Raw genomic sequence first — 25,978 nt, forward strand, 5'->3', positions numbered from 1 at the left:
TCCTGGGATTGAGTTCCGCATCAGGGTCCCTACAGGGAGCCTGCTTCTCCCTCTGTCTGTTTCTGCCTTTGTGTGTGTGTCTCTCATGAATAAATAAATGAAATATTTTTTAAAAAAATAATTAATGAATAGACTCTAGACTGAGGCTTTTACATTTTTGTTCCCTTTGACCTGCCTTCTATAAAGTCTTGTGCAATATTCTGCACAGATTTGAAGCTTAATAAATAAAAATTTGAATGATAAAATGTAGAGAAGGTTGATTATGGGAAAATATCAACTTTATTTTCAACCTTTAGCTCTTTGTGTGAATGAGGTCTTGATTGAATCTTACCAAAAGTGGGACATATTCCTATAAAGAACATGTAATGTTCTTGGACCTATAGTCACCTCTCTGGAAGATATGCTCATCAAAATTTCTAGGAAAGGAATACTTAACTAGAAGAGGAAGTTCAGATATATGTGGAAGAGCTCTTTGGGGAATGAAGATCCCACTGCCCCATACACATCATGAAGTTAGGAGGCTGCGTGACAGTCTCTGTGTTAGGTTATCCCAAGCCCAGGACTCCATAAAACCCCCAGGGGATAGCGATAGTGACTCAATCAAGCTGCCACCCAGAAATTAACGTGTGCTGACATGTTCCACATTAGAGCACAGTCTGATTCTCCTTGCTTTATACTCAAGTATTTCTTATGTGTTGGTCATATATAGTTATTATTTAGAAAATTACCATAATAAAGTTCTTAGTAAAAAAAAAAATGTCATCAAGCTATAATCATCAGAAGAATTCTGTAAATTTTTTTTTAAGATTTTATTTATTTATTCATGAGAGACACAGAGAGAGAGAGAGAGGCAGAGACACAGGCAGAGGGAGAAGCAGGCTCCATGCCGGAGCCCGACGTGGGACTCGATCCTGGGTCTCTGGGATCATGCCCTCGGCTGAAGGCAGGCACCAAAATGCTGAGCCACCCAGGGATCCAGGCAATCTGTAAATGTTTTAAACACAGACTTCGGATCTCATACAGACTTCGGATCTCTTTTGAAAAGAATCCAAAGGACTATCCAAATCCTTTATGTTTTAGAATTTTGTTAATCAAGTTTCATTATTTCAAATAAGTGATCTATTGCTCAAACGGACCCTCATGCCAAAATATTCATCCAAAAATTAATTATTGGTATAATGTACTTAAGGGCTTGTGACCTTTAAAGATTTCACCTATCAAAAAGAATTAGAATTTTGGCTGTACCCAAACCTGAAGTTTTTTATACCAGTCATTCTTTTTTTTTTTAATTGAGGCATGACTGACATGCAACATTGTACTAGTTCAAGGTTCCAATTATCCTTTGAAAGCGTTTTGTAATAAGAAGATTTGAACTCATCTGTGAATCAGGTCAATGAACCGGGCTGCTTTGTACTTAAACAGCTTAGTGGGTGTTCTTACAAAATATTTCTCCTTGCCATTGCTTCCAGCTAGCAAATATATTTCTCATACAGGATGGAGGCATCTGTGCCCCACAGAGGAAATATGCTAAAGAAGCATGTATTGGGAAATGCAGATTTAGAAAACAGATAGCTTGGAGACCTATGTAGAAATTTCCTTCCACAGATGGTCTTATGTGTACTTTTTATTACCAGGCTAAACTTTCATGCCAGAGGGATGTCACAGTAGATGCCAGGGTGGTTCATGACACCAGGAGCCCTCGCCCTCAGGTGAACTCCCAAGAACTGGGGTTCTTCCTTGAAGTTCTTGTACATACCTCTTCAATAGCTTTTTAATCACTGACATAGTTGACATCCCTTGTGTAGTTGCCTGTGTCCCCTTCCCTTCTTCTGCCCTGAGCCTTGTAGCAGCAACTGTCCCAAGTACCTAGCTTCCTGTTATCCAAAATAAATTCAAAGTAATAAAACAATTATATTCATGCAACAAGAAAAGCACACCACAGAGGATATCACAAGTTATGGCCTTGTGGTCTCAGTGGCTTCGTGTAACAATTGTGTACTCTGTTCAGCTATTTGCTAGGCCTGTTTTGGCCATTTCATGTGTGTTAATGTGAGCAGTACTTACAACTGGCCCATGAAATATGGCTAGTATGAATCCTGTTTTAGAAGGGAGAAAACAGAGGCTCGGACTGGTTACATAACTTGCCCAAGGTTGTACAGCTGGTAGAGGTATCTATCACCTGGATAGAATTCAGGCAAATCAACTCCAGGTTAAAATTCCTTGTGTTCAACTTCATTTCAGTCAAGACAATGGACTCCAGTACAGTTGCTCAGTGGTTTTCCAACACTCAAAATGCAGTACAGCACATGCAAAAGAGAATGTGAGAGAGAAATCAAAAAAAGAAAAAATTGGCCAAACCTTATCCTTATGGTTATTTTTGACTTGGAATTTGAAAAAATTTGTTTACACAGTAACATTGTATGTTTGTTTGCTAGGGCTGCCATGACAAAGTGCCACAAAATGGGTGGTTTAAACAGCAGAAATTGATTGTCCCAGAGTTCTGGAGGATGGAAGCTGGAAATGCAGTTGTCACTTCTGTTGGTCCCTTCCAGGGCTTGTAGGGAGGGATCTGTTCCAGCCCTTTCGTCCTGACTTGTAAGACGGCCGTCTTCACAGGTTCACAGGGCATTCTCCGTCTGCAAGGCTGTCTCCAAATATGCCCTTTTTATAGGAAGACACCCACCCTAAATGACCTCATTATAACTTGCTAAAGACAAGACCTCATCTCCAAATAAGGTCACATGCTGAAGTCACATACTGAAGACTTCAACATATGAATCTCCTGGACACAACTCAACCCCTAACACTGCTGTTAGCCAATTCTCTCTACAGTCCACTCAGCCCAGCCCAAAGCATTCCTTGTCCTCATGTTTGGGCTGAGAGTTTGGTCTCTGGACTACCCATGGTGGAGAATATTGCTGAGGTAATCTTTGAGAGGAAAATCCAGTGAAGGAAGAGTCAACCTGTGGTTTGTCCTGAGTGAAAGTGTGGTTCTCTCCTTCCTAGGTGGTATCACGGCAACCTCACACGTCATGCAGCCGAGGCTCTTCTCCTCTCAAACGGATGTGATGGAAGCTACCTTCTGAGGGACAGCAATGAACGGACCGGGCTGTACTCCCTCTCTGTGAGGTAGGAGACTTAAGAACTCTAGGAATTCAACATTGTCCCATCTCTTCCTAACACGGACATTGACTTGATCATCACACTCAAATTACCAGATAACAAAATTCTTACATTGCCAGAAAAAATTCTCTTGATTCCTGTTAGATCTCCAGGTCTAAGCATTCCAAGCTCTGAATGGTGGGCTGTAGGAAACATTCTCCCTCCTTCCCTTCACAGGGAAGAAAATGTGAGAGCTGAAGGACACTTTATGAATTGTTCAATGTCTTGCTTGACTGGTGGAGAACCTGAAACCCAAAGTGGTAAAATGTCTTTGGACCCAATAAATCAGCAATAGAAACAGCACCAGAATCCAAATCCCTGAAACCTGGCGCAGTGCCCTTTTAATATCCCTGCTTCCCCTGAAAAATCAGAATGATTCATGTCTGTACAGCTTCCATAAGCACAAACTCGAGCAGCAGTAAGGCAAATTTTAAGTTTTTTTCTATAAGTGGACTGACCTTTCTCAAAGCTCCACTTCCTCTGAATATTAATGAAATTAATCCAGTCGCTACCCAGCCCAAGCCTGTGATGATCCAGTCCTTCTGGAGTCTCTCTCCTCCCTGCTTCTTCCTGGCTGTGCTCCTCATCAGGGAAGCTGCCCTTGCCTTGTGATAATCAGGGGGAGTCACTGGTTTTCAGTCAGCATCTGTCACCTTGGCCTCTACGGACATGTAGCAAGTCTTTCTGGGTTCATGGGGAGTTGCTGTCTGCTTAAACTAGGGATGTGAGGACTCCATGAAATTGCCCAGGCACCCACTTGTTAACCTCAAACCATTATTGTTTTGCTACTGTTCTGATGGCACCTCTGTATACCTCTGAAAAGAATCCCTTCGTGTTGCATCTCTCATGCTGATCTGGCATAAGGAAGTTTTCTCTACTCTTTTCTCCTCTGTGTAGACTGGGCCTCCTTGTCACTAACTCAGTAGCAACATCTACACTCCTTTCTCTCTGAATCCTCTTTTTCATCCAGTTTAGAAACATTTTTGTTCTGTTTTGTTTTGTGTTTTAAGGCTCCTCTCCCTCTGATAGAGGGAAAAACTGGCTTCAAAACTATTTCCCTGGGAGCACCTGGGTGGCTCAGTCAGTTAAGCATCTGCCTTTGGCTCAGGTCATGATCGTGGGGTCCCTGGGCTCTGCTCAGCTGGGAATCTGCTTCTCCCTCTGCCCCTCCCAACTGCTTTTGCTCTCTTGCATGTTCTTTCTCTCATATAAATAAATAAAATCTAAAAAATAAAAAAAAGTATTTCCCTAAATAATTGATGGCAGGCTTTTATGAGCTCAAACACAAGAATTAACATTTTTAAAATCCTCTTTTTGGGTTTCTGGACTTCCGTGTTTTCTCTGCCACATAACAAATTACCCCAAATTTAATGGCTTTAAACAACTACATTGAGGGACACCTCAGTAGCTCAGCGGTTGAGCATCTGCCTTCGGCTCAGGGTGTGATCCCAGGGTACTGGGATCAAGTACCACATCAGGCTCCCTGCGAGGAACCTGCTACTTCCTCTGTCTGTGTCTCTGCCTCTCTGTGTGTCTCTCATGAATAAATAAATAAAATCTTTAAAAAAAAATAAACAACTACATTGATTATCTCACAGTTTCTGTGCATTAGAAGTCCAAGTGGGTTCTCCTGTTTCTCTGCTGGGGCTCCTACCAGACCAAAACTAAGGTGCTGGCTGAGGTTGTGGTTCATCTGGTTTATTCTCTATGTCCTCTTCCTTCATTCTTCTTTTTTTCTTCATTCTTTCCCATTCATTTCCTTGCTACTAGGGACTGAGCTCCCCATTTTCCATCTAGCTATGGACCAGGGACCAGGGTCAGCTTCTGGAATCCACCCACAGTTCCCTGACAAGTGGCTCCCACAGGCAGTTCACCACATGGATTGTTTGCTTCCTTCTAGGCCAACTAGAGCATGTCTCTCTGATGTCTCTCTGATATCTCCTGGGACTAGCCAGAAAGAAAAATTTGCTTTTACCAAGACTCTTATGTGATTAGGTTGGGCCCACCCCCAGATAATCTCCCTTATTGTAAGATCAGCTAATTTGGGGCTTTAATTATCTGCAAAATCCCTTCATAGCAGCATCTACACTAGCATTTTATAGAATAAATGGGAAAAGGTGTATGTAGTCCAGGGACTGAGAATTGAAGACATGTTAGATTGCTGCCTGCCACCCCTTACACTCCTGGGAGCAGTGCAAGTCAATACACCTACTTTAAGGCTAGTGGCAGAAATCGATAGGAGTGTGATGGGGTAAATAAGAGGGTCATAGAGAAAACACACACACATTCATTAACATTTTTTCATGTTACTCTGTTTTGCTTAAACTTCTTCTAAATAACATTTTTGGGAAAATTATTAATCAGACATGAAATTCTGCTTGGGTGGAAGCAGAAATGGTGCTTTCTTTAATCAATAGCAAAGGTCAAAATTTCATCAAGTGGTTAGGCTGCACATCCTTTAAATGCATAGATCTCCCCAAAATCGCAAACAAACCTGTGGAATTATTGGATCAAAGAATATTAGCTTTTCACCTATATATGTCTCATCTGAACAATTAGATCAGAAGCTTCTTACAATTAGGTGGTGTATATATATATATATATATATATATATATATATATATAGCTTATTTTACTCATTCATTTGTTGACTCCCTTAATAATAAATATTTGAGAGCATCCATTGTATGCCAACCACTTTGGTAAGTGTTGTAAAAGATTCAGACTTTGCCCTGAGGATGTATGGCCTCAGCAGCAGTGGGACACTACACAGGTTGCTCACTACAAGGCAGAGTGCAGTAACCAATGGGAAAGAAAGAAGGTAAGTGTTTGGATGGTTGAGGAGAGCAAAGCAAATGACTCAAGATGGAAGTATCATGCAGTAACTGGTAGAGTAGGTAATATTTGAACTGACACTTGATCAGAAACAAAGAGGATGATGTTGCAGGTGAAGGGAACTAAGAATGCTAAGGGACAACAGGAGAAACTTCTAGGAGAATTATGGGTCCACTTGGATGAGAGCAGCTGTTCTCAGAGTGTGGTCCCTAGGCCAGCAGCATTCCCTGAGAATAGGTTAGGAGAGCAAATTCCCAGACCCCATACCTTGGAAGTACTGAATCGGGAATTTAGGAGGTAGGAACTAGAAATCTGGGTTTTAACAAGCCCTCTGGGTGATTCTGATTTCAGATGTGTGCTAAAGTTGGAGCAGGCCATTCGTAGAGAGGAGAGGAAGAGTGGGAGTCAAATAGTATATATTTATTTGCATCTGTAGATAAATAATATATATAATTTATATATTTATATATGTTTATATATAATTATATATATCTATAATTTATAATTTATTTAAGGCTCTGCCTCATTCCAAAAATGAGATGGAAAATGACATTGTAGGAGATTAGATATTTTATTCAATAGGCCATTGAACCAGCATGGCAAGAAAAGGGCTGGGCTCACACAACTAATTAAGTGACAGAAGCAGAATTCAGACTGACTCTCAAACAAGTAAGTGCCACAAAGAGGACAACTTGGGGAGGGTGCTACCTGCCTTTTCTATCATCCCTATTCTCTGCCGGTCTTACACACATGCCCCTGAAAGGAGTTACTGTTCAAGGACCCTCTCGGTAAGTCAGAGAACATACAGGGAGAATCATCTCTTGTTTTCCATTGCAGTGAAAAATTGAGAAGAGCTTTGCCAAAAACACGAGTGCTTTAAAAATGCCAGTGGTTTCAATAATTGTGTCGTAATTCTCATTTTTAGAAAGGTTTAATAGTGACGTTAATATCTAAAGTTATATTTCCCTTCAAAAAAATATACGCATTTGTTGAATAACCTTAAGCATTTCTTTTTCCCTTTCAGAGCCAAAGACTCTGTCAAACACTTTCATGTTGAATATACTGGATATTCATTTAAATTTGGCTTTAATGAATTCTCATCTTTGAAGGATTTTGTCAAGCATTTTGCAAATCAGCCTTTGATTGGAAGTGAGACAGGTAAGCAATGAACAGATAGATATTTGACCTATGAGACATTGTTTCAGGATGGAGAAGGGATAAGGAAGATTTCATTAAGTAGCTGTCACTTCTGTTGAGTATGTGCATATGCTACCCAATTAGGTATGTTTAGAAACTTTTTTCCAATTACCATGCCATATGTGACATTAATAAATAAATTACATCATATATATATATATATTATCTTAAGGAGAAAATAATGTGATCTGTACCAAGTAGATAGTTTTCTTAGAATGTGTTATTTAACAGATTGATTAAAAATAGACAATTTTTAAAAAATAGTCTATTTTATAATAATAATGCAATAAAAAAGGAAAGAAGAAAGGCTAGAACAACTTTCTGATACCTCATAATTTTAGGTATGGGCAGTTTGCATATTGGGGGGCCATAAAAGATAATTTTGGGCATTTTTTTACTTAAGTTTCCACAAAGATTCCAGAATTTTGAAAACATTGATTAGAAGTCAGCCATGCTCTCGAGCAAGACCTTTATTTCACCATAAAATTCTCTTTCTCTTGTCCTGGTTTTTGTAAGTTTTTACACTGGACTTAAATATGGACAGGAAATTTTGAATTTCCCTGTTTGAGTGGTTAATGTCAAACTAGAATATTCAAATTTTAAAAAAACCACTACCCTGGTATTTAAATTATCTAACTTGTTTTTCTGTACCAGTTCAATAAAGTAAGCAAAAGATCACCCCAATATTTGTGATACAGATCACAATTTTATGCGACCTAAATGAAGATAACTCTCAATTAATCAAAAATTGGGCACTTCCAGAACTTGAGGTAGAAGAGGAACTCAAGACTTAACAGCACAACTGTTCTACTATGAATTTGTACACACTCATTTTCTTGGTAAACATGACCAGTGGGCTTTCTGTTACCTTCACTGTGGTGGGAAAAGATGCCACCACTGGTTTTTCCTTTTCTACTGTTTCTGTGGCCTGGATAGAACCTGATATGAATCAGACAGTATCAAGTATAGACGAAAAGCACAGGGGAAACCACAAAATAGTTGCCTTACTTTATACTGACCACACAAGGCCTATGATAGAATATTCCAAACTACAAAATTGAAGCTATATTTTTTTTTTCTGGTGGAAATTCTTCCAGTCGGCCCTGATAATTACTTCACCATTTAACCAGCAGTAATTCTCATAAACACATAGCAGGTGGGCATGCATTATTTATTTCCATCACTACTTTGTCATTGGCATGCCAATGCCAATTTCTCAAATCCCTTCACTTCAGACTTCCTACTTTTTTCCAACTCTATGCTCAATTTTATTCACTTCTTGGTCACTAGAAATTGAGGAGAGATTTTTGAAGCTAAAGACTTTGTTTTATCTGCTATTGGGTGTGTCCTTCTCCATACACCCCAGGTCCTGCTACAGAGCATGACACTTTGGGTGAGTGAATGGATGGCTGGATGGATAACTATGAGTGGGAACTCTGTGTAGCTTCAAAGCCATGATAAGGGTTATCTTGTAGCTTTTTTTTTCCTCCAAGCAACGTCAGCTATCTTCTTTTAAACTCTCCTTCTAGACTCTATTTTTAACTCCTTTGATCATTCTCTGAACTTTCTCCAAGTTAGGGAGAAAGTATACATTCTGCCTATCGAAATGTCTCAAAAAACTTTAAGATCAAAGTGAATGTAATGGTTTCTGGTTGAACCTTTCTGCCACAGGTCCAATATCCAGGCAAAAGCATCACCTACAACTTGTCCAAAGTCAAGGCTCCTTGACATTGAATTCAGGACAATGAAATTTCCTGTAAATACGTTAAATTCCCCTGTAAAGACATTAATGTAACTAAGGTTTACCATTAATCCATTAGGGATTGGGGGAAAAAAAGGGTATAATCCTGATTCCTATGGTGGTTTATCCAAAGCCAAAGTTTGCTGTATCATTAACATTACCATCACTACTTTATTTATTGCAGTAAAACTCAGGAAACTAAGATTTTCATCCTCCCTGCTGTATCTTCTCTGTTCTATTCGTTATCCATCAGAGAATGTGTTATTATTTGAACCCCTGCTATAGGCTCTTGATGTTTATGGGTATGTCCTAGGCTTACTAACTCCAGCCCTTCAGTTAGGTTCCCCTAACTCTGAAATATTCCTCTTATCTGTCACAGCCAGATGAAGGCAAAGCCACTGAGGCTGGGAACAAGGGGAAAAACCCATGACAAATGAATGTTCTAGTTGTGCCCCTCTGGGAGTAATAGGCCTCAGGAAACAAGATAACGTGCTGAAGTCATGATGACTCTTAAGCCCAGCAGATTTTCAGAAGCCACAGTCAGCACTGTGACCTGTGAATAACAGTGGATGGAAACCAGGATGCCACCTTCTAAAAATAGATCTCTTCTTATTCATTTAAGTATTGGCTCCTGGTTTTGACTCCTAGTGATTGGGAAACCTGCAGGCTGACGATTTCTTGCTTACCATCAGATGAAGTGCCAATTCTTAAAGTTTTCATTTGATTAAAGATACCAGGGGAAGTATTTGTCTGCACCATGGATGAGGCCTGCCTAGAGTCTTACCTCCAGATTTTAGGAATGGAAAGGAATAGAACTGGGTATTTCAGCCCCCTCCTTTTCTCCCAAATCTCTGTCATGCCAGCATCCCCCCCTGCAGTGCCTGGAGAATGAATGTATTTAAAAAAGACTTCCCCACACTTATCCACTGGCTGGTATGGCATTGCCTCCAGGGGCAAGATGGGCATTGCCCATCAGGGGCTATTTGGACCTCCAAATAGCCAATAGCCTTCCATTTCGCCTTACAGTTGTATATAACATAGAGGGAAACCCAGCTTCCCCTTAGGCTCTGGGTTCTAAGAGAATGTTTGTATTCAGGAGAGGTAAAAGTGTTAACCTCAAGGGAAGAATACTATTTTAAGATACCTTTTTTCCTATTCTATTCCTAGCCTCTATTCTTTAAATTCTCAATATTTGTTTCCTAATCTGAAGAGTGAAGATTTCCTAAGCAAGGTCTAAACCTCCTGACAACCTCAATGTCCTATTATTATAATTTTCCTTGCTATAATCTGCGTTTAACCTTTCCAATCTCTGTGAAAGTTTTTGTTCACTCTAATTTCTCCTTAGTAACACCCATAAACACTCTTAAGATATTTCTGATTGTCAAATCCCAATCATTTCCCAAGTATATCATAAAAACATCCGGTATGCTCTTTTCCCTTACTTTCCCTCAGTGGCTCTTTTATCTTCTAACATATTGCAAAATTGACTTAAAAAAATCTTTGCAAAAAAATTAAAAATAAAAAAAAAATCTTTGAGAAGCACCTGCGTGGCTCAGTGGTTGAGCTTCTGATTTTGGTTCAGGTCATGATCTTGGAGTCCTGGGATTCAGTCCCGCATCAGGCTCCCCAGAGGGAGCCTGCTTCTCCCTCTGCCTGTGTCTCTGCCTCTCTCTGTGTTTCTCATGAATAAATAAATAAAATCTTTTAAAAAAAAAATCTTTGCACTAGTAAGTAAATCCTATGAAAAGAGGGATTTTTGTCAGTATCGTACCCTGATCATACATCCCAGTATGTAAAAGAATAAATGATGGGGGATCCCCGGGTGGCTCAGTGGTTTAACGCCTGCCTTTGGCCTGGGGTGTGATCCCAGAGTCCCAGGATCGAGTCCCACATCCCACATCAGGCTCCCTGCATGCAGCCTGCTTCTCCCTCTGCCTGTGTCTCTGCCTCTCTCTCTCTCTCTCTCTTTCTCTTTCTCTGTGTCTTTCATGAATGGATGAATAAAATCTTTTAAAAAAAAAGAATAAATGCTAATAATTATCCACATTTCATCATTTCATGTTGCTTTCCATTTACCTCATTACCCAAGCCTGCATTGCAACACTGCAACCAGCAAAGTTCTGACAATGAATTTTTACTTCCAAAGTTTATACAAAATATCATTTGAAATGATACTTTGTGTTGTATGTATGCTCAGTAATGATTAAATTCAGATTTTGACTTTCATTTGTAATCATAAGCTGCTATGTAAAACTTCCTTCATATTTGTACATAGATTTAAAATTCAACTTAAGTAGACTTGGAAATTTGAGACTTCTTTATTAGCATGGATACTTTAGGTCCATTATTAATTTTTACTGTATCTTCTTGTAATTAGCTAAGTTTAATACACATAACCTTGAAAATTTAGACAGCATTTGTCTTATTTAATTTATTTATTTGAGAGAGAGAGAGAGAGTGAGAGAGAGCAGCAGACTTCCCACTGAGGGTGGAGTGCACAGCCCAACTCAGGGCTCAATCCCAGGACCCTAAGATCATGACCTGAACTGAAGGGGAGATGCCTAACCTAAGACACCCTTCGTAGCATTTCTTTATCCTTAAAAGTCCAAATATTATTAGAACAAAAATTACCTTTCTCATTACCTTTGATTTCTATTAGAAAGCTGTATGTGAAATAGTCATATATAATTTATTATAGGAATTATTGTGCGGTGACTTTAATCACCTACCTAGCATGAAAGCATATGATAACAAGTCAAGTGCTTTGTTTGTGCTTACCCTTTATAATAATTGGTTCTCAGTTTTGAAGATCCTATCTGGTTCTTTCTTAAATGTCAAATTTCCACTTCTCTTTTTGCCTTAATGTGGGGATTCCCAACCTCTTGGTAACCACTATAGTTATTATTATTTTATTTTGTAACGCCAGCCTTTTTTACCCAGATGGTATTTAAAATTAAGTTAAAATTCATTGGAGTTTGGGAGTTGTGTGACATTTCTGAAAATAATTGGCGACAACTCAGAATTTTGCCAAACCACAACCAAGAATCACTTCTTCAGTGTATGCTTGCCAAAAAAGGAAATTCTCTTAGTTTGTAATGATGTGTGCTTGAAAAAGGAAAAAGCAGGCAAGGAAGGAAAGGGAAGCACCATTTGTGGGGTGCTTACTCTCCTCCGAGCATGCTATTGGATGTTTTCACATACATCGAATTACTGAATCTTCTGAAACACCCACAATAATGTGAAAGTGGTCCCACTTTCGGATGAGGAAATAAAAACACATTTTGAGTTATTTGGCCAAGGGGAGCACAGCTGGCGAGCAGCAGAGCTGGGAGTGGAGTCCAGGCCCACCGTGTGCTGAAGCACCGGGACTTTCCAGTGGCCTACGGGTGACGCGGCAGCACGACATCGCCACGGCACAGTGTGACCTCGAGTAGGTTTGGGTGGGAAGATCCCCACCACAGCGACATTGGAGCATGTTCATAGGACACGGCAGGGCTATCCCCCAGGCTCTTCTAAAAGGTCTGCAGCAGTATTTTCGGGTTGTGATGTGGAGCCATTGTCCTACAGAATGTTAATCAGTTTGAGCTTCGTCTTTGTGGTTATTGCTGTTCTTATTTTATTTACATGAATTGCCATTTGAGAAACTATACCGGAGGAAATCTTAAAACAGAAAAAGGCTGGCTAGAAAACCTATGTAGGCCCGTCATATTTATGTGAAGTGTGAATGGGAAGGTGGAAGAAAAGGAAAATGAGGCACGAAGACACAATGACATCAGGAAGGAAGTGCTTCAAATGGACACTGTCCATTTATAGGAAAAAGGACACACCTTTGGTTACCAAGCGTCCTCATAATTCTTGCCCCTGCCTTGGGCCTGGGTGTTTAACTACATTTCTAGGATATTAGGATGGGAAGGGAGTCCACAGACCATCTCATTTTTCCCCTACAAAAGAAAAAACTGAGGCCTGGTGAGAAATGTTGAGGCAAAAACTCACATATCCTTTCCTCAAGCTGCCTCCTAAAGAATCCGTTTCTTTGATTTTCATTCTATGTATGCTCTCCTGCACACGATAGAGTACAACATCTCATGGGCCACAGAGTTTCCACGGTGTGGCCACCACGGCTGAGAATAATATGTTATATCATGAGTAAACACAGGAACTCCCAGTTCGACGCCAGGCTCTGCCGCTCACCAGCTGGATGCCCTTGGGCAAATTATGTAACCTCTCTGAGATTCAGTTTCATCATCTTATAAATTAGAGCCGATGATCTAATAGTTCATGCCTTAATAGTTCATGACTTGCTGTTGAAGATTGAATGAGATTAGGTATGTAAGACTATAAAAATAATTCTTAGCATGGCATAAATAATCATTATTGCTGTTTTTAATGAAGCATTTTTATAGTAATTCACTCCAACGTATCATATGCAAGAGTTGTACATTCCTTGGTGGATCATGAAGTGTCAGTGAGGGACGATTGAATTTGTGTTTATCAAATGTTTATGTCATCTCCAAATTTTAAGCCAGTTCCCACAGTGGATTCAGATGAAAGGTCAGATCAAGCGACCGCTCCAGAAAGAATGACCTGACTTGACTTGGGTATTTTAACAGAATCTTCTGACCTGGCTGACTCATTTGCTTTTTCATTCCTCTGTGTAGTTCTCCCTGTGAGGCTGGAAATGGAAAATTAAAGCCCCTGACTATGTAAATGAACATAGTTTCACCAGCACCATTTTATGATGGGTTCAGGTTCATCTGCAGAGCAGGTTGCAAAGAAGAAAGGAGAAAAGATCCTGAATATTCCTGTCGTTCTCTCTAGAAAACCACTTCCCACTGGCAGGAAGGGACAGGGGAACCTGTCATGGATATGCCAGTCGCAAAGTGTGTTTTCTGAGCCCGAGAGCAATAACGAAACATGGATGGATGTGGTCTTGTTTTCATTTAATTCAGCAAATATGTATTGGGGGCCACCTGTGAGCTGCACACTATTACTACTGACAATGTAGTGAGGCACCAGATATCATCCTCACCTTCAAACTTCTTCCAGTCTAGCTGAGAAACCTGATGGGTTAAGCACTAGCTTTAGTGCATAAAAGAAATACTCTAAATAGAAGTTTCCCTTTTAAGAGCTTTGTGTGCTCTTGCACTACTCTGTTTCAGATATCACCCCGATGCCTGAGGCTCGAGACTGCCCTTGCTGTGTTCCTGAGGTCCTGCAGGAATACAAGCGAGGGAGTCCTTCGACGCAATCTCACAATGTTACGTACAGAGTGGGTGTCCTGTAAGTTAGCAGTTCAGTCAAAGCAAACTGAAACGCCTGCCTCGGTCCCTCTCTGATCACCTCAAAAATGTACCTCCACCGAGTGCTTCTGAAACCCAAAGTTTCATGTCAAAGGCAGGAAGCAGCAATCTCCTTCATGTAGCTCAGAAACTGAAGTGAAACTCGCAGCCAGGTTTCCAAGACCTGTGGCGGTAGAGTTTCCTCTCTCCTCCCTTTACCAGCCCCTGCCTCCTTTTGCTTTAACCAAACCTTCTGATCAAATCCTGGAGTTAACTTGGCCTGAATATCACTAACCCCAAGTTCCTCCTTTACGGAGCCAAGGCACTACCTTGAGCCTTGGGTGGAAATAGAACGAGTCTGTGTTGGCTATATTCTATAACTTTCTTTTGATTGAAAAAACAATGGGTCAAGAGAAGTACAGGGAGAGAAGTGGATTTTTCTGGTTTGTTTGTTTGTTTGTTTGTTTGTTTGTTTTAGTTAAGGATATTACTATTCCGTCCCAGAATATAAAGGTGGGATGAACACCAAGAGACAATAAAGAATCAGCCCTGTGATCATGCCAACTCTGAAGCTTTCAGCGAACTGAAATGCTTCCCTTGGTCCTGCTCTGATCACCTCAAAAATGTACCTCTACCCAGCTTTCCTGAGACCAGGTTTTATGTCAAAGGCAGGAAAGAACAGTCTCCTTCATGTAGCTCAGAAACTGAAGTTAGTGGGCCTTCTCTTCAGAGAAGTAACTAATTAGATCCCCGGGAAGTGGATCCCATGACTGTACCCGGGTGAGATGTTTGTGGGGGACACCCAGGGCCTGTGAGGATCTACCCTGGTGTAGAGGATGGGGCAGTTTCTACAGAAGACGAGATCATCGTAAACCCAGCAGCTATGCCAAGAAGCCTATGTATTGTTTTCTCCTTGGGCAGAATGGTCAGCTAAGAAGACCTATCTTTAGGAGGCAGGATTATCCATGGGAGCTAATGTTTTATACGCAGATTGCCATTTTCTTCCTTCCACCATTCAATCTAGCCTCATTCACCATCTTACTAGTAAAAATCAATCTATACTCAATTCTACTTTCCTGTTGACTCATTATCATTTCCCTCAGTTTAGCTTTTGTTGGTTAAACTTTAGAAGAGGTTTTTGAAATAGAATTTGATCCCTCCCCCCACTGGAAATGTGAACAGCTGTACATGCCGTTGTGGTCCTGTCCTTGCCCCAGGGCAGGGTCATCGTGGCCCTGGCAAGGCTGGTTCCTTCCAGGCTCTTCTCTGACTTGAACCTGAATTACTATGGCATTCATTTACCCAATCACTGATCAATCCTTCATTATGTCAGCATCTGTACCAGGAGATGGAGCTACAAAGATAAATTTGGGACCATACCTGCCCTGAAGGGACTCACAGCGTTGGGAAATGCACCTGTTGAAAAGACAGTGGCTTTATAATTCCAAGTGGTTATAGTTTTGTGGCTATAAGCAGCACCCCCACCCAGAGATCCTTAGAATATAGCACAACTTGCCCTCAAGTCTATGCTTACCTCCCAGGCACTAATACTGTGGTAGACAAGATAATGCCCCCCCCCAAAGTTGCCCACATCTCTTCCTGGACCTGTGAATATGTTACGTTACCTGGTAAGAGGGAATTAACTTTGCAGATGGAATTAGGACTATTAGCTGACTTTGGATGGGGAGGTTATCCTGGGTTTTCCAGGCAGGCCCATTCTAATTGCAAGCCCTTATAAGTGAAAGATGGAGGCAGTAGAGGGAGACCCCAGACACATGGCAATGTGGGCAGGCCTCACACGCACTGTTGCTGGCTTTGAAGAGGGAGGAATGGGGCCACCAGGGAAGAATGCTGGCAGCCTCTAGAAGCTAGAAAAGACAAGGAATGGATTCTCCCCTAGAGCCTTTCCCGAAGGAAAGCAGCCCTTGCCAATACCTTGATTTTTAGATTAGTGAGACCCATTTCAGACTTCTGACCTCCAGAACTATATGATAATAAATTCAAGTTATTTTAAGTCACTACAGCTGCAGTAACTTGTTACAGAAGCAATAGGAAACCACTATAGGTGGTATGCCTGGTTGTGGACAAAAACAGGATTGACCAGGCACATCTTTCTAAGGCATCATTAAAGAAATATATTTTCATATTAAACATATGGAAACAGATGAAAATTTAGCATCATCGTTGAAAAGAAAGCATTAAGATTTCATATTTTTTTCTAACCTGTGAGCTGCTTGGAGCCCTGGGCTCCAGTCCCCTCTCCCGCACTCAGATGGAAGGGCTTAGGAGGCACTCATTCGTCTTCAAGCTGTAGTCAGTGGCTTCTAGACTCTGCCATTTTATTCTTGGCAGAATGTCACACATGGGTCTTTTTTAACTCGACATTTAAACATTCATGTTCCAAAAAGATGCAATCGTTGGGTTTTCATTTACGAATTTAAAAATACTCTATATCAAAGCATAATAACATCTAACATTTTCATAATCCTTTCGCAAACACTTTTTATTCGGTGCCTCAAACAGCCTTGGGAAGAAAGAGTCATTATTCTCACGTGTCTGGGGAGGAAACAGGAGCTAGACTGACTGCCCGGGGTCAATAGGTACTGAGCGCCAGTAGTGGCTCTTTCCATGATGCCATGGTGACCCCTGGGCACATCGCTAGGGGTGAGTCTCTGGGGAGGGTCACCCTGGAGCCAACCCCACACTCACCAAGCATCTGGCATGCTATGATTGTGTCACAGAGCCCCTGAGCCTGTACAACGGCTGCTCTTGAATTAGGCGTCTCTGCTTTCATTATGACTGTAAAACTGTAACTGGCCCCTTGTCCTGATATGACTGGATCTGTTCTCATGCAAGGATCACATTGACAGAAGAGCGCTGACGACGTGCAAGGGCAGGACAGAGGCTTCTGATAGCTGCGAAAGCCATTTTTCATTGTGATCCCAATGCTACAGTTGTGAACAGGATGCAGAAGAGGGAGGAGGTCAGGGTCTCATTCTTGTCTGGGGGCAAGGTCAGAGACCCTCTCCTGGCTTTTCTCAGTGCCCCTTTTCAAGTGACAGCAGGGTGTCACATTGGTCCGCTCTCAGATGCCACAGTTGTGTTTTTGCAGTCAGTACGTCATGCATACCTGAGCGCCGAGCACCATAGAATGGTTTGGCTTTGTTTTAGGTGTAGTATTATTATCTTGTGCTTTTTAACTGCAGAGGTGATCTCTCTGTGTCCTTATTATCTCCTTCTTACTCCAGTTCAAGGTCCACACTATCTATAATCTTTCAAAATACCTTTTCAAAGAAGCCTTTCTGACCACCCCCATGAAATATCATTCTTCTCCCAACGCCACCCTCATCACCTGCCTTATGTCTTTATCTTGCTCTATTAGGATTTCCAGAACACTGCTCTCACCTGATGTATATTCTATTTCTTTTCATTTTTTTTTCTGGCTCCCCTACCAGAGGACCAGGTGCTGTATCTTCTTTGTTTGCTGTTGTATCCTCATTACCTGGACAAGTGTCTGGCACATAGTAGAGCCCAATAAATACTTGTTGAATACATTACTGAATTCTTGATATCTCCCCCACGGTCTGGTACAATCTCAGGCCTGCCTTTTATAAGACTCCAGTAAAATAAAAAGCAAGAAACCATAGCAAGAGGGAAGAAACCCTTAACTCACTCTTTTTGTAAGTTATCTGGTTCCCGATCAGCTAATTGATTGGGAGAAGGGAAGAGTATAGAGGGGGGATGGTTAGAAGTGTTGAGTCAGAAGTGCTCTCAGCCTTGGAGGGACTCACCCAAGCCCCCAAAGACTGGCCCTTTTTCTGCCCAGTCCTCTTCCTCCAGATGGAAGTGAAGGCAATCATACATAAGCTGGTTCAGGTCATGTTCACTTGAGCAAAGCAAATTCCCATGTAGCTTATTTTATTAATCAGGTGGTAGGAGACAGTAGGGAAAATGCAACGAGTCCACTTTTTTTGAGATCCACTGATTTGTTACAAGTTTGTTCTGAAACCATGGAATAAATCCTCTCATGCCCCAGTGCATTTGTTGGGTTTTAATTTCACAGCCTTTATAAAGGCTACCTGGAAGACTTCCAATTATACCTTAAAGTCTGGACCCATGTAGCCTCCTTCGTGAAGGCTTTTCCAAAGTGTTCCATAGAAGGGGTCTTCGGGTTCCCGGGCGTCCCTGGCATGTGTCCTCTGCATCTCTGACACTGATGTCATCACGCTGTCCACTTAAATGACTACCTGTTTATTGACATCTGTTGCTAGTTTTGCCTGAGCACTAGGAGAACAGAAATCATCTCATCATGCTTTATATCTCCAGTGTCCACCCTAAGTGCCTGGCACATAGTTGGTACTCGATAAACGTCAAGAAAATGAACACGGAAAAAGATCTAAAAACAGGAGGCTAAAATCTAGCCCCAGGTCTCTGCTTGTTAGCATTGGGACCTTCTTTCTGGGTCTACTCTTCTGATTATGTTCTTTTGTCTTCACCCAGGCACTCTGATTGTCCTGAAACACCCCTATCCGAGGAAAGTGGAAGAACCTTCCATTTATGAGTCTGTCCGGGTTCACACAGCAATGCAGACGGGCAGAACGGAGAATGACCTCGTGCCCACTGCACCTTCTGTAAGTGGCTCTCCATCCGCCGTCAGACACTCTTAAACATTCGTTTGTTCACGTGAAAACTCTAACTTGGGTTATAAAACCTGGAAAGGAACATAAGGTTTGAAGCCCATGACTCATTTCCTCTGATCCAGGGTAAATCCTCAAGAAATACAATGCCATAGTGATGGGACTGTAAACACTGAAAATGGCACGTCTATTCCCGTCCTGACTTAGGATGGACGAAAGATGCTGCTGTTCACATGGTTGGCCAAACTGTAATCCAAGTTCCCTATATTCAGAAAAAAGAAATTTACATTTCAATTGTCTGCGGAAGGAAAATATTCACAGTTGACTATAAAACCCGAGGATATTGTTTTTTCCTATTTTTTTTCTCTCCTTCACTGAAGGAGAGGTACGGACAGAAAACATTTGCGCTTCTTTGCAACGTGGGCCCTGGGCCGTTGTTCAGTCTCAGTGAGGCCCCAGCGAGCGCTCATTGTCTTTCAAGAGCCCATTTCCGCTGGTCCCGTGAGCTGTGACCCTGCAAACATTCCTCCCGGCACCGCCCGTCCCCTCACGGTGCTCAGGGCTCCCCTGTCCTTCTCCCTTCCTGCTTTGTCAAATGCTCCTGCTGTAAGAGGAGCATCAGGATTTGTGCGGATCAGAAAGAAGGCAACCCGCAGAAGAAATGCCGAGAGCCGACTCTACACTTGGAACCGGCATCCCCCCAAGACACTCCGCTACAAATGACAGTTATAAATGTGTGGCCCTCCTGTCTGCAGCACCTTTTCCACCCTTCTACCCTGCCACCCCGGAGATCCTTCTTAAAAAGCAGATGGATCACATGACCTCCCTGCTTAACCTTCCGTGGTGCCTGCTGTCCTCTGGCCCACCTGGCCCTGTTCCTTCTGGTCCCTCCAGCTTCACCTGTGCCATTCCCAGGCTCACAACAAAGTGCATTTCTCTGCGCTCCTTCTGCCCGCACTGCCCCCTCCACCCCCCACAGCTATCCCCTCATCACCCTTCAAGACTGGCATCAGAGACCAGTGTCTCTCAGAAAGCCTTCCTGGGCCCCTCCTTGCTTTCTTTAAAGTGGCCCTCTTTTGTGCTGGGAGCACCCTCTGCTTGCCTTTGTCCTGGAACCATCACCCAGGGGGGCTGGGTGGGGGGTCCTAACTACCTAGGCATGCGTCTGCCTTCCCTGGTGGCTTGACGCTTCGCAGGATAAGAATCATAGCTTGTCTTTGTAGCTTTGTAGCCTAGCCTGGTTCGTGGCGCATGTTACATTTTTGTTTCTGTGCTACATCCACTCAAAAATAAAAATCCTGGAAACTGATTGAAAGCGATATTTTAGCTTTGTTACAGTTGTAGGAAGACTCATCAAACTAGCAAGGTTAGGAAAGCAAGACAATAAATAGTCTCCAGTCAAAAGAGACCAATGAACAGAGCAAGACTTACCTCCCAATCAATTCTTTGATTTCCAGCCAACCCACCCGTCCCTTCCCTGACTTTCCTCTTTACGGAACGACATGGAAGGCCTTGGAGAACCCTCACCCTGCCACCAGTCACCTCAACATCTCTTTCATCTGTCCTGTCAATGTAGCTTCACACTCTCCTCTACTGCACTTACCCTGAAGATCCTCAATCAGGGTCAGTTGGACCATACCCTACTACACGTGTTCTTTATCAACAGTAAAATGCAGGATCTAAGCTGTAGAGCGGGTGTGAGCATGAGAGAGAGGTAGCATACTTGGGTGGAAATAAACCTCTTTAACCCAATTCTGCAAGCCTTATTGCTTCCCTTCTTTGCTTACTTCAAGTATCAGATAGATTCTCCTGCCCTAATATCTCAATATGACTCTACATAGAAGTGTCTGTATAATGGAGTTTTTAAAACAGTGGTGAGGAATTGGGGGAGTCTGGCTGCACCCACACTGTATAATGACAAATCCACCGAGCTTATTGTGTATCAATACATAGGGAAAACTACTAACATGTTCTAGTGTCGCAGGAAGAGAGAACAGTATAAGAGCCTAGAGGTGAGAACTAAATCGAGGTATTTTGAAGACTAGCAGGAAGATCATGATTGGCATGAAGTGAGCGAGAGGAAATGTGGTAGGAGATGCGATCATGGAGGGAAGGAGGGGTGGATCTTTTCTCAAAGGGCTCACCACCCAGCTAAGTGTTTGGAAATTCACAGTGCTTTGGAGCATTACTGGCATTAGCAGGTGTCAAAAACTGTGAAGAGCCTGGACTTGACTTGCTCGCAGACTAACCAAGCTCCATGGCTTCATGGCAGACCGCTGGTCATCTGCCCCTTCCTCTGGAGGAAGACACTCTCTCCATCTTCTAAGGTTGTGTGCTCTACAAACATGTTTTAAAAATGGGTCTGGAACAAAGGGCTGTCGGTACCTTGCTGATAAGACATACAGACATGTAAGAGGCCCTGGAAAATTGTTTCCCAACGATGGGCAGGGGCCATGGAAGCCAACTGTGCTGCTACACAGGAAAAGAAGTCTCCCATCCGAAATGTCAGCTCTATCTCCTTTGAACAACATAGAAGGCCTTGGAGGACAAGATAAAGGATTTTTTGTTGTTGTTCTAAGTGCCAAGCAGAAATTGTGAGAGTTTTGAGCAACATAATTTAAGCTTTAACATTTTTTTAAAACAGTTCATTCTCACCACAAAGTGGAAAATGGAATATGGCCAAAGTTTGGAGCAAGGCGAGTATTTAGGGGGCGATTGTAGTGGTCCAGAGAGAGACAGTGGTAGTTCAAACTGGGGAGTGGGGGTAGGAACTGGTGAACTTCAGGGTGTGCTGTGCAGGTAGAAGAGACAAGTCTTAGGACAGGTTGAATGTGGTACATGAAAGAGAGTCACACGGTAGTCCAGGAGGACTTTGCTAAGATGGCAGGAGGGGTGGGTCTGGGGGACGGGAATGAGCAGTTTTGTTTTGGACCTGGGAGATGTGAAATACCAGTTGGTTGTGTTGGTAGAGATTAAGTGAGATAATATATCTTGCAAGCCTGATACAAGAATAAGTCCTATCTAAAATGTTAGCTTCCTTAGCTTTCCTGTTGTGGGATTCATCATTTTTTAATGACTCCCTCCTACTAAAATTTCTGTTCCCTTTGCTTTGGAAACATTTTTCTCTTTGTTCTGTTATCTGCCTAATGTAAGATACAGAGTAACGTCATGCTCAAACAAAATATCCTACAAGGAATTCAGTTTTTGCAATTTATGAAGTTATACATTTCTTCGTCTTAGGATCCTTGTTTTATGCATATTTCTATTTGCACAGTTCCCCACCAGTCCTTACCTTTTATAGGTGCCTGCTATGTGTTATCCTTGAATTAATGCTATGTGAGTTAAGAAGTGACTCATTGTCACTTCAAATCCCTTTTGGATAAGCAAATGTGAATAAATCTGCATTCCTGAAAGTCTTTCTCACGGAATAGAGGTCTCAAGAGATGGTCTCTGAAAAAAAAGGGGCGGTGGGGGGGGGGAATGGAAGAGGATCATGTGATAAAATAAATATTGGAAATGCTATTTCTCATGTTCCCTCTTAAAATTCACAAGGAATACTGGCATAATGCAGGCTCTGGGGAGTAATGAAATGCTCCTACTTCATCCAGAGTTTCCTAGATGTATTGACCCAATGTCAATGTGTGTGTGGGTGCGCACAGGCACCTTTGTGGGGAACACCGCTGCAACAATTTAAACAGCTAGGTTGGGCAGTCCAGGTGGCTCAGCGGTTTAGCGCCACCTTCAGCCCAGGGTGTGATCCTGGAGACCCAGGATCCAGTCCCGCATCGGGCTCCCTGCATGGAGCCTGCTTCTCCCTCTGCCTGTGTCTCTGCCTCTCTCTCTCTCTGTGTGTCTCTCTCTCTATCTCTCTCTGTGCGTCTCATGAATAAATAAATAAAATATTTTTAAAAATAAAAAATAAACAGCTGGGTTTCACTTAACACTGCCCAACACTGACGTTTACAAGCGCCGGGATGTGGCTTATGGCTTGCAAATTACTCTCAAGTTAGAAGAGAGTCTTCCAGTGATCACCTGTTGCTACAGAATTCCTCCAGATGATCCAGTCTGGGAACAGTCTCTCACAACACAGGGAGGATTTTCAAGTGTCTCGGGGAAGAAATGTAAGGCAATTATTTAAAGGTCAAAGGCAAACTGGTGTTTCATGTTCAAATAGGACCGAAATAGAAAGACAAAAATCATGTTGTAATAGTTCTGGGCTTCACTTGGAGTTTCTTTCTTTTTCAGCTGGGCACCAAAGAAGGTTACCTCACCAAACAGGGGGGCCTGGTCAAGGTAAGAAGACATGTTTTTGCTAGCACCGGCCACAGACAGACAACATGTCATGTAGACTAAATTCTTGCTTTGACTTTTTCTTTTAAAAAAGCATAATTGCCTATTTTGACCCAGTTATAATATTTTCCTGTTTCAAGAGTTGATCTTTATCACTAATATTAGTCAACATTCTGGAAAGTCACTTGACTTTTCTTTGGCAATGTCAAAGGTGTGAGAGTAGTTTACTGTTACAACCCGCCACTGCCCCCAAAACATACAGTCCTTTTCATGGCACAATCCTGGAAGAAAGTAGCAAGTTAACTCTAGAAGATTTCTCTCTTGTTTTTTAAACAAGGAAGTCAAAATTGTATAAAATGTTTACCTAAAAGTAGGCCAAAAACATCACTGGCACTAATGTAACTATGTTATAAAATCCCAAAGAAAGCACAATTTAAAACTTTACTAATCTGGGGCATCCACTGTCCCTCCATTTGTGTAATTGTGCCTTTCAAAGTACGCTACTTCATTTTAATGTGCTAAGAAGGCCTTCATAGAATATGTCTACTCCTCCCTATTTTAAGAGTCAGGGCACTTAACCTGCTTGACGTTAACCTAAATATTGTTACTTGTGTTCCTATTAGACTGGATGCTCCCTAAGGGTGGAAAGTATTTATGCTTATAACATACTTATTTTTAAGTTGTCTGTTAGTTTTTTTAACTGGGCATATTGCCACTCAAGAGAAGATGAGGGTTCTGTTAGTACCTAGGAGGGAGAAGGTGGGAACCAACAGCACCTGCTACCAATACTGTGGAATTCTTAGACAACTCTTAGAAAATCATGTAGTTTGAGGTTGTTCAACTTCAATTTGTGTATTTGTTAAACAAGAATATTTTTGGCATTGTATAAAGGATGTAATATATATAAATCTCCAAGGGTAGTATCTAGCCCATAATAGGTGCTTACAAAATGGTACCTATTCTTATCATAGAGTTAATAAACATTTAGTGATTTGTCATAAATCACCTTGGATATTTATAATAGACTATTACTTTGTTTACATCTATCAATATCTCTGCCTTCATCATGAACTCTATGTATGAAATCATTTTGGTCTTTGTAGATATTTTCAAACTTTTCTTCAGAGATGACTTTGCCATAACAATATTTTATTGTAGCTAATCTTTTAGATTCTTTTCAAATTAAAGGAAATGGTCCAGTTCAAATACTGCATTCCCATGTCCAAAACCTACATGTTTTTGTTTTTGTTTTTGTTTTTCCTCAGACCTGGAAAACAAGATGGTTCACGCTGCACAGGAATGAACTGAAATACTTCAAAGACCAGATGGTGAGAAACATGATAATACCTTTTCCTTTTAAAAATCAGCTCTCTAGATGGAAGGAACATCTGCCATTGAGATCTCTGATTTTTTTCCCTATGAGCAACTGAAACACCAATAAATGTTTGGAAATATGAATTCTTGATTTGTGATATGGGCAGAGTTTTTCTTTTCTTTTTAAGTTAGCTCTACACCCCGTATGAGGCTCAAACTCATGACCCCAACCAAGATCAAGAGCTGCAGGCTACATGGACTAAGCCAGCCAGGAGCCTCGAGCAGAGTTCTTTCACAAGGATGAGATGTGTGTTCCAGCAACTGCTCTTTTGAACTGGCTCAACTAGCTCCCAGTGCACAGCATCCTCTTAGGGCAATGGGATTGTTCTCTTGTCACCATGTATTAGCTCTCTCTGCAGCAATTTCTCCCTTTATCAAAAATATCCCCAACTCTTGATCTCAGCTCAGGTCTTGATCTCAGCGTCTTGAGTTCTAGCCCCAAGATGAACTCCACGCTGGGCATGGAGCCTACTTCAAACAAACAAACAAACAAACAAACAAACAACAATATCTGTTTCCCATGCCCATTTCATTAAGCCAATTTGAAATTATTTTATTTCTTCTTACTTTCCATACCCCAATTTTCTGAGAAAACAGAAGTTTAAAAACATGAAAGAAAACTATGATTCCCTTCCGTATTTAAAATGCATCTCTGTTAAATTTAAATTGATAAAGACAATCTTCTTCTAACATCCAGTTTCATAACTAGCCAATCCCCAAACCAGGGGTTATGACACCCCTTAGTAAGCTTCTCCATGATCAGCCCCCTCAGTGAAAATAAAATGGCCATAGTGGAAGATTTTTAGGGAAATAGGTGCTGAACAAATTTATGTGTTTTTTTTGTGTGTGTGTGTGTGATGACAATAGGCTGTTTTTTTTTTTTCTTTTAAGTCACCAGAACCGATTCGGATCTTAGACTTGACAGAGTGTTCGGCTGTACAATTTGATTATTCACAGGAAAGGGTAAACTGTTTTTGGTAAGTTGTTTTGTAAAGAAAATGATTTCAAAAGTCTTCTTGCCAATTATTTTCGCTGAGGAATAAAAAAAAAAAAAAAAAAAGAAAAGAAAAGAAAAGAAAAGAAAAGAAAAAACCCTGAATGTCCTTATGTGTATGAATGTCCTGATCTGAGGTACATGGATTTAACTAACACACAGGACATATATGTCAGGAGTGCTTCCAGCTGAGTGTGACGTAATGGCTCATTTAAAGGGACTTAAACAAATAGGCAGGTCTGGTGGCTACAGTTTTTTATGTGGTATGCTGCCTAAGTATACGTGTAACAGGATGCCATTCTCATCTTGTTCCTTTGGAGTTTTTTTACTCAATTTTATTTTTAACTTTGTTGCCTCCAACAATGAATGATTTGTATTATTATGGCAATTTCTGGCAGATGACACAAAAGTGTTTTGTTCTAACCAAATCAGTATATTATGACAGTTTTCTAACTGGGAAAAGCAAAAT

General features: G+C 41.4%; 1 protein-coding gene across 1 annotated transcript in view; it reads left to right on the forward strand.

The window, feature by feature from the left end:
* Nucleotides 1-25,978, forward strand: part of DAPP1 (dual adaptor of phosphotyrosine and 3-phosphoinositides 1) — a 47,588-nt gene that overhangs the window by 16,284 nt on the left and 5,326 nt on the right. The window contains exons 2-7 of the mRNA XM_041757923.1: nucleotides 3,007-3,129; nucleotides 7,022-7,155; nucleotides 18,715-18,845; nucleotides 23,097-23,144; nucleotides 24,407-24,469; nucleotides 25,407-25,492. Coding sequence (XP_041613857.1) covers nucleotides 3,007-3,129; nucleotides 7,022-7,155; nucleotides 18,715-18,845; nucleotides 23,097-23,144; nucleotides 24,407-24,469; nucleotides 25,407-25,492 — 585 coding nt within the window. The remainder of the gene's footprint in view (nucleotides 1-3,006; nucleotides 3,130-7,021; nucleotides 7,156-18,714; nucleotides 18,846-23,096; nucleotides 23,145-24,406; nucleotides 24,470-25,406; nucleotides 25,493-25,978) is intronic.

This window comes from Vulpes lagopus, chromosome 6 (assembly GCF_018345385.1).
Source record: "Vulpes lagopus strain Blue_001 chromosome 6, ASM1834538v1, whole genome shotgun sequence".
NCBI classification, from domain to species: Eukaryota; Metazoa; Chordata; class Mammalia; order Carnivora; family Canidae; genus Vulpes; species Vulpes lagopus.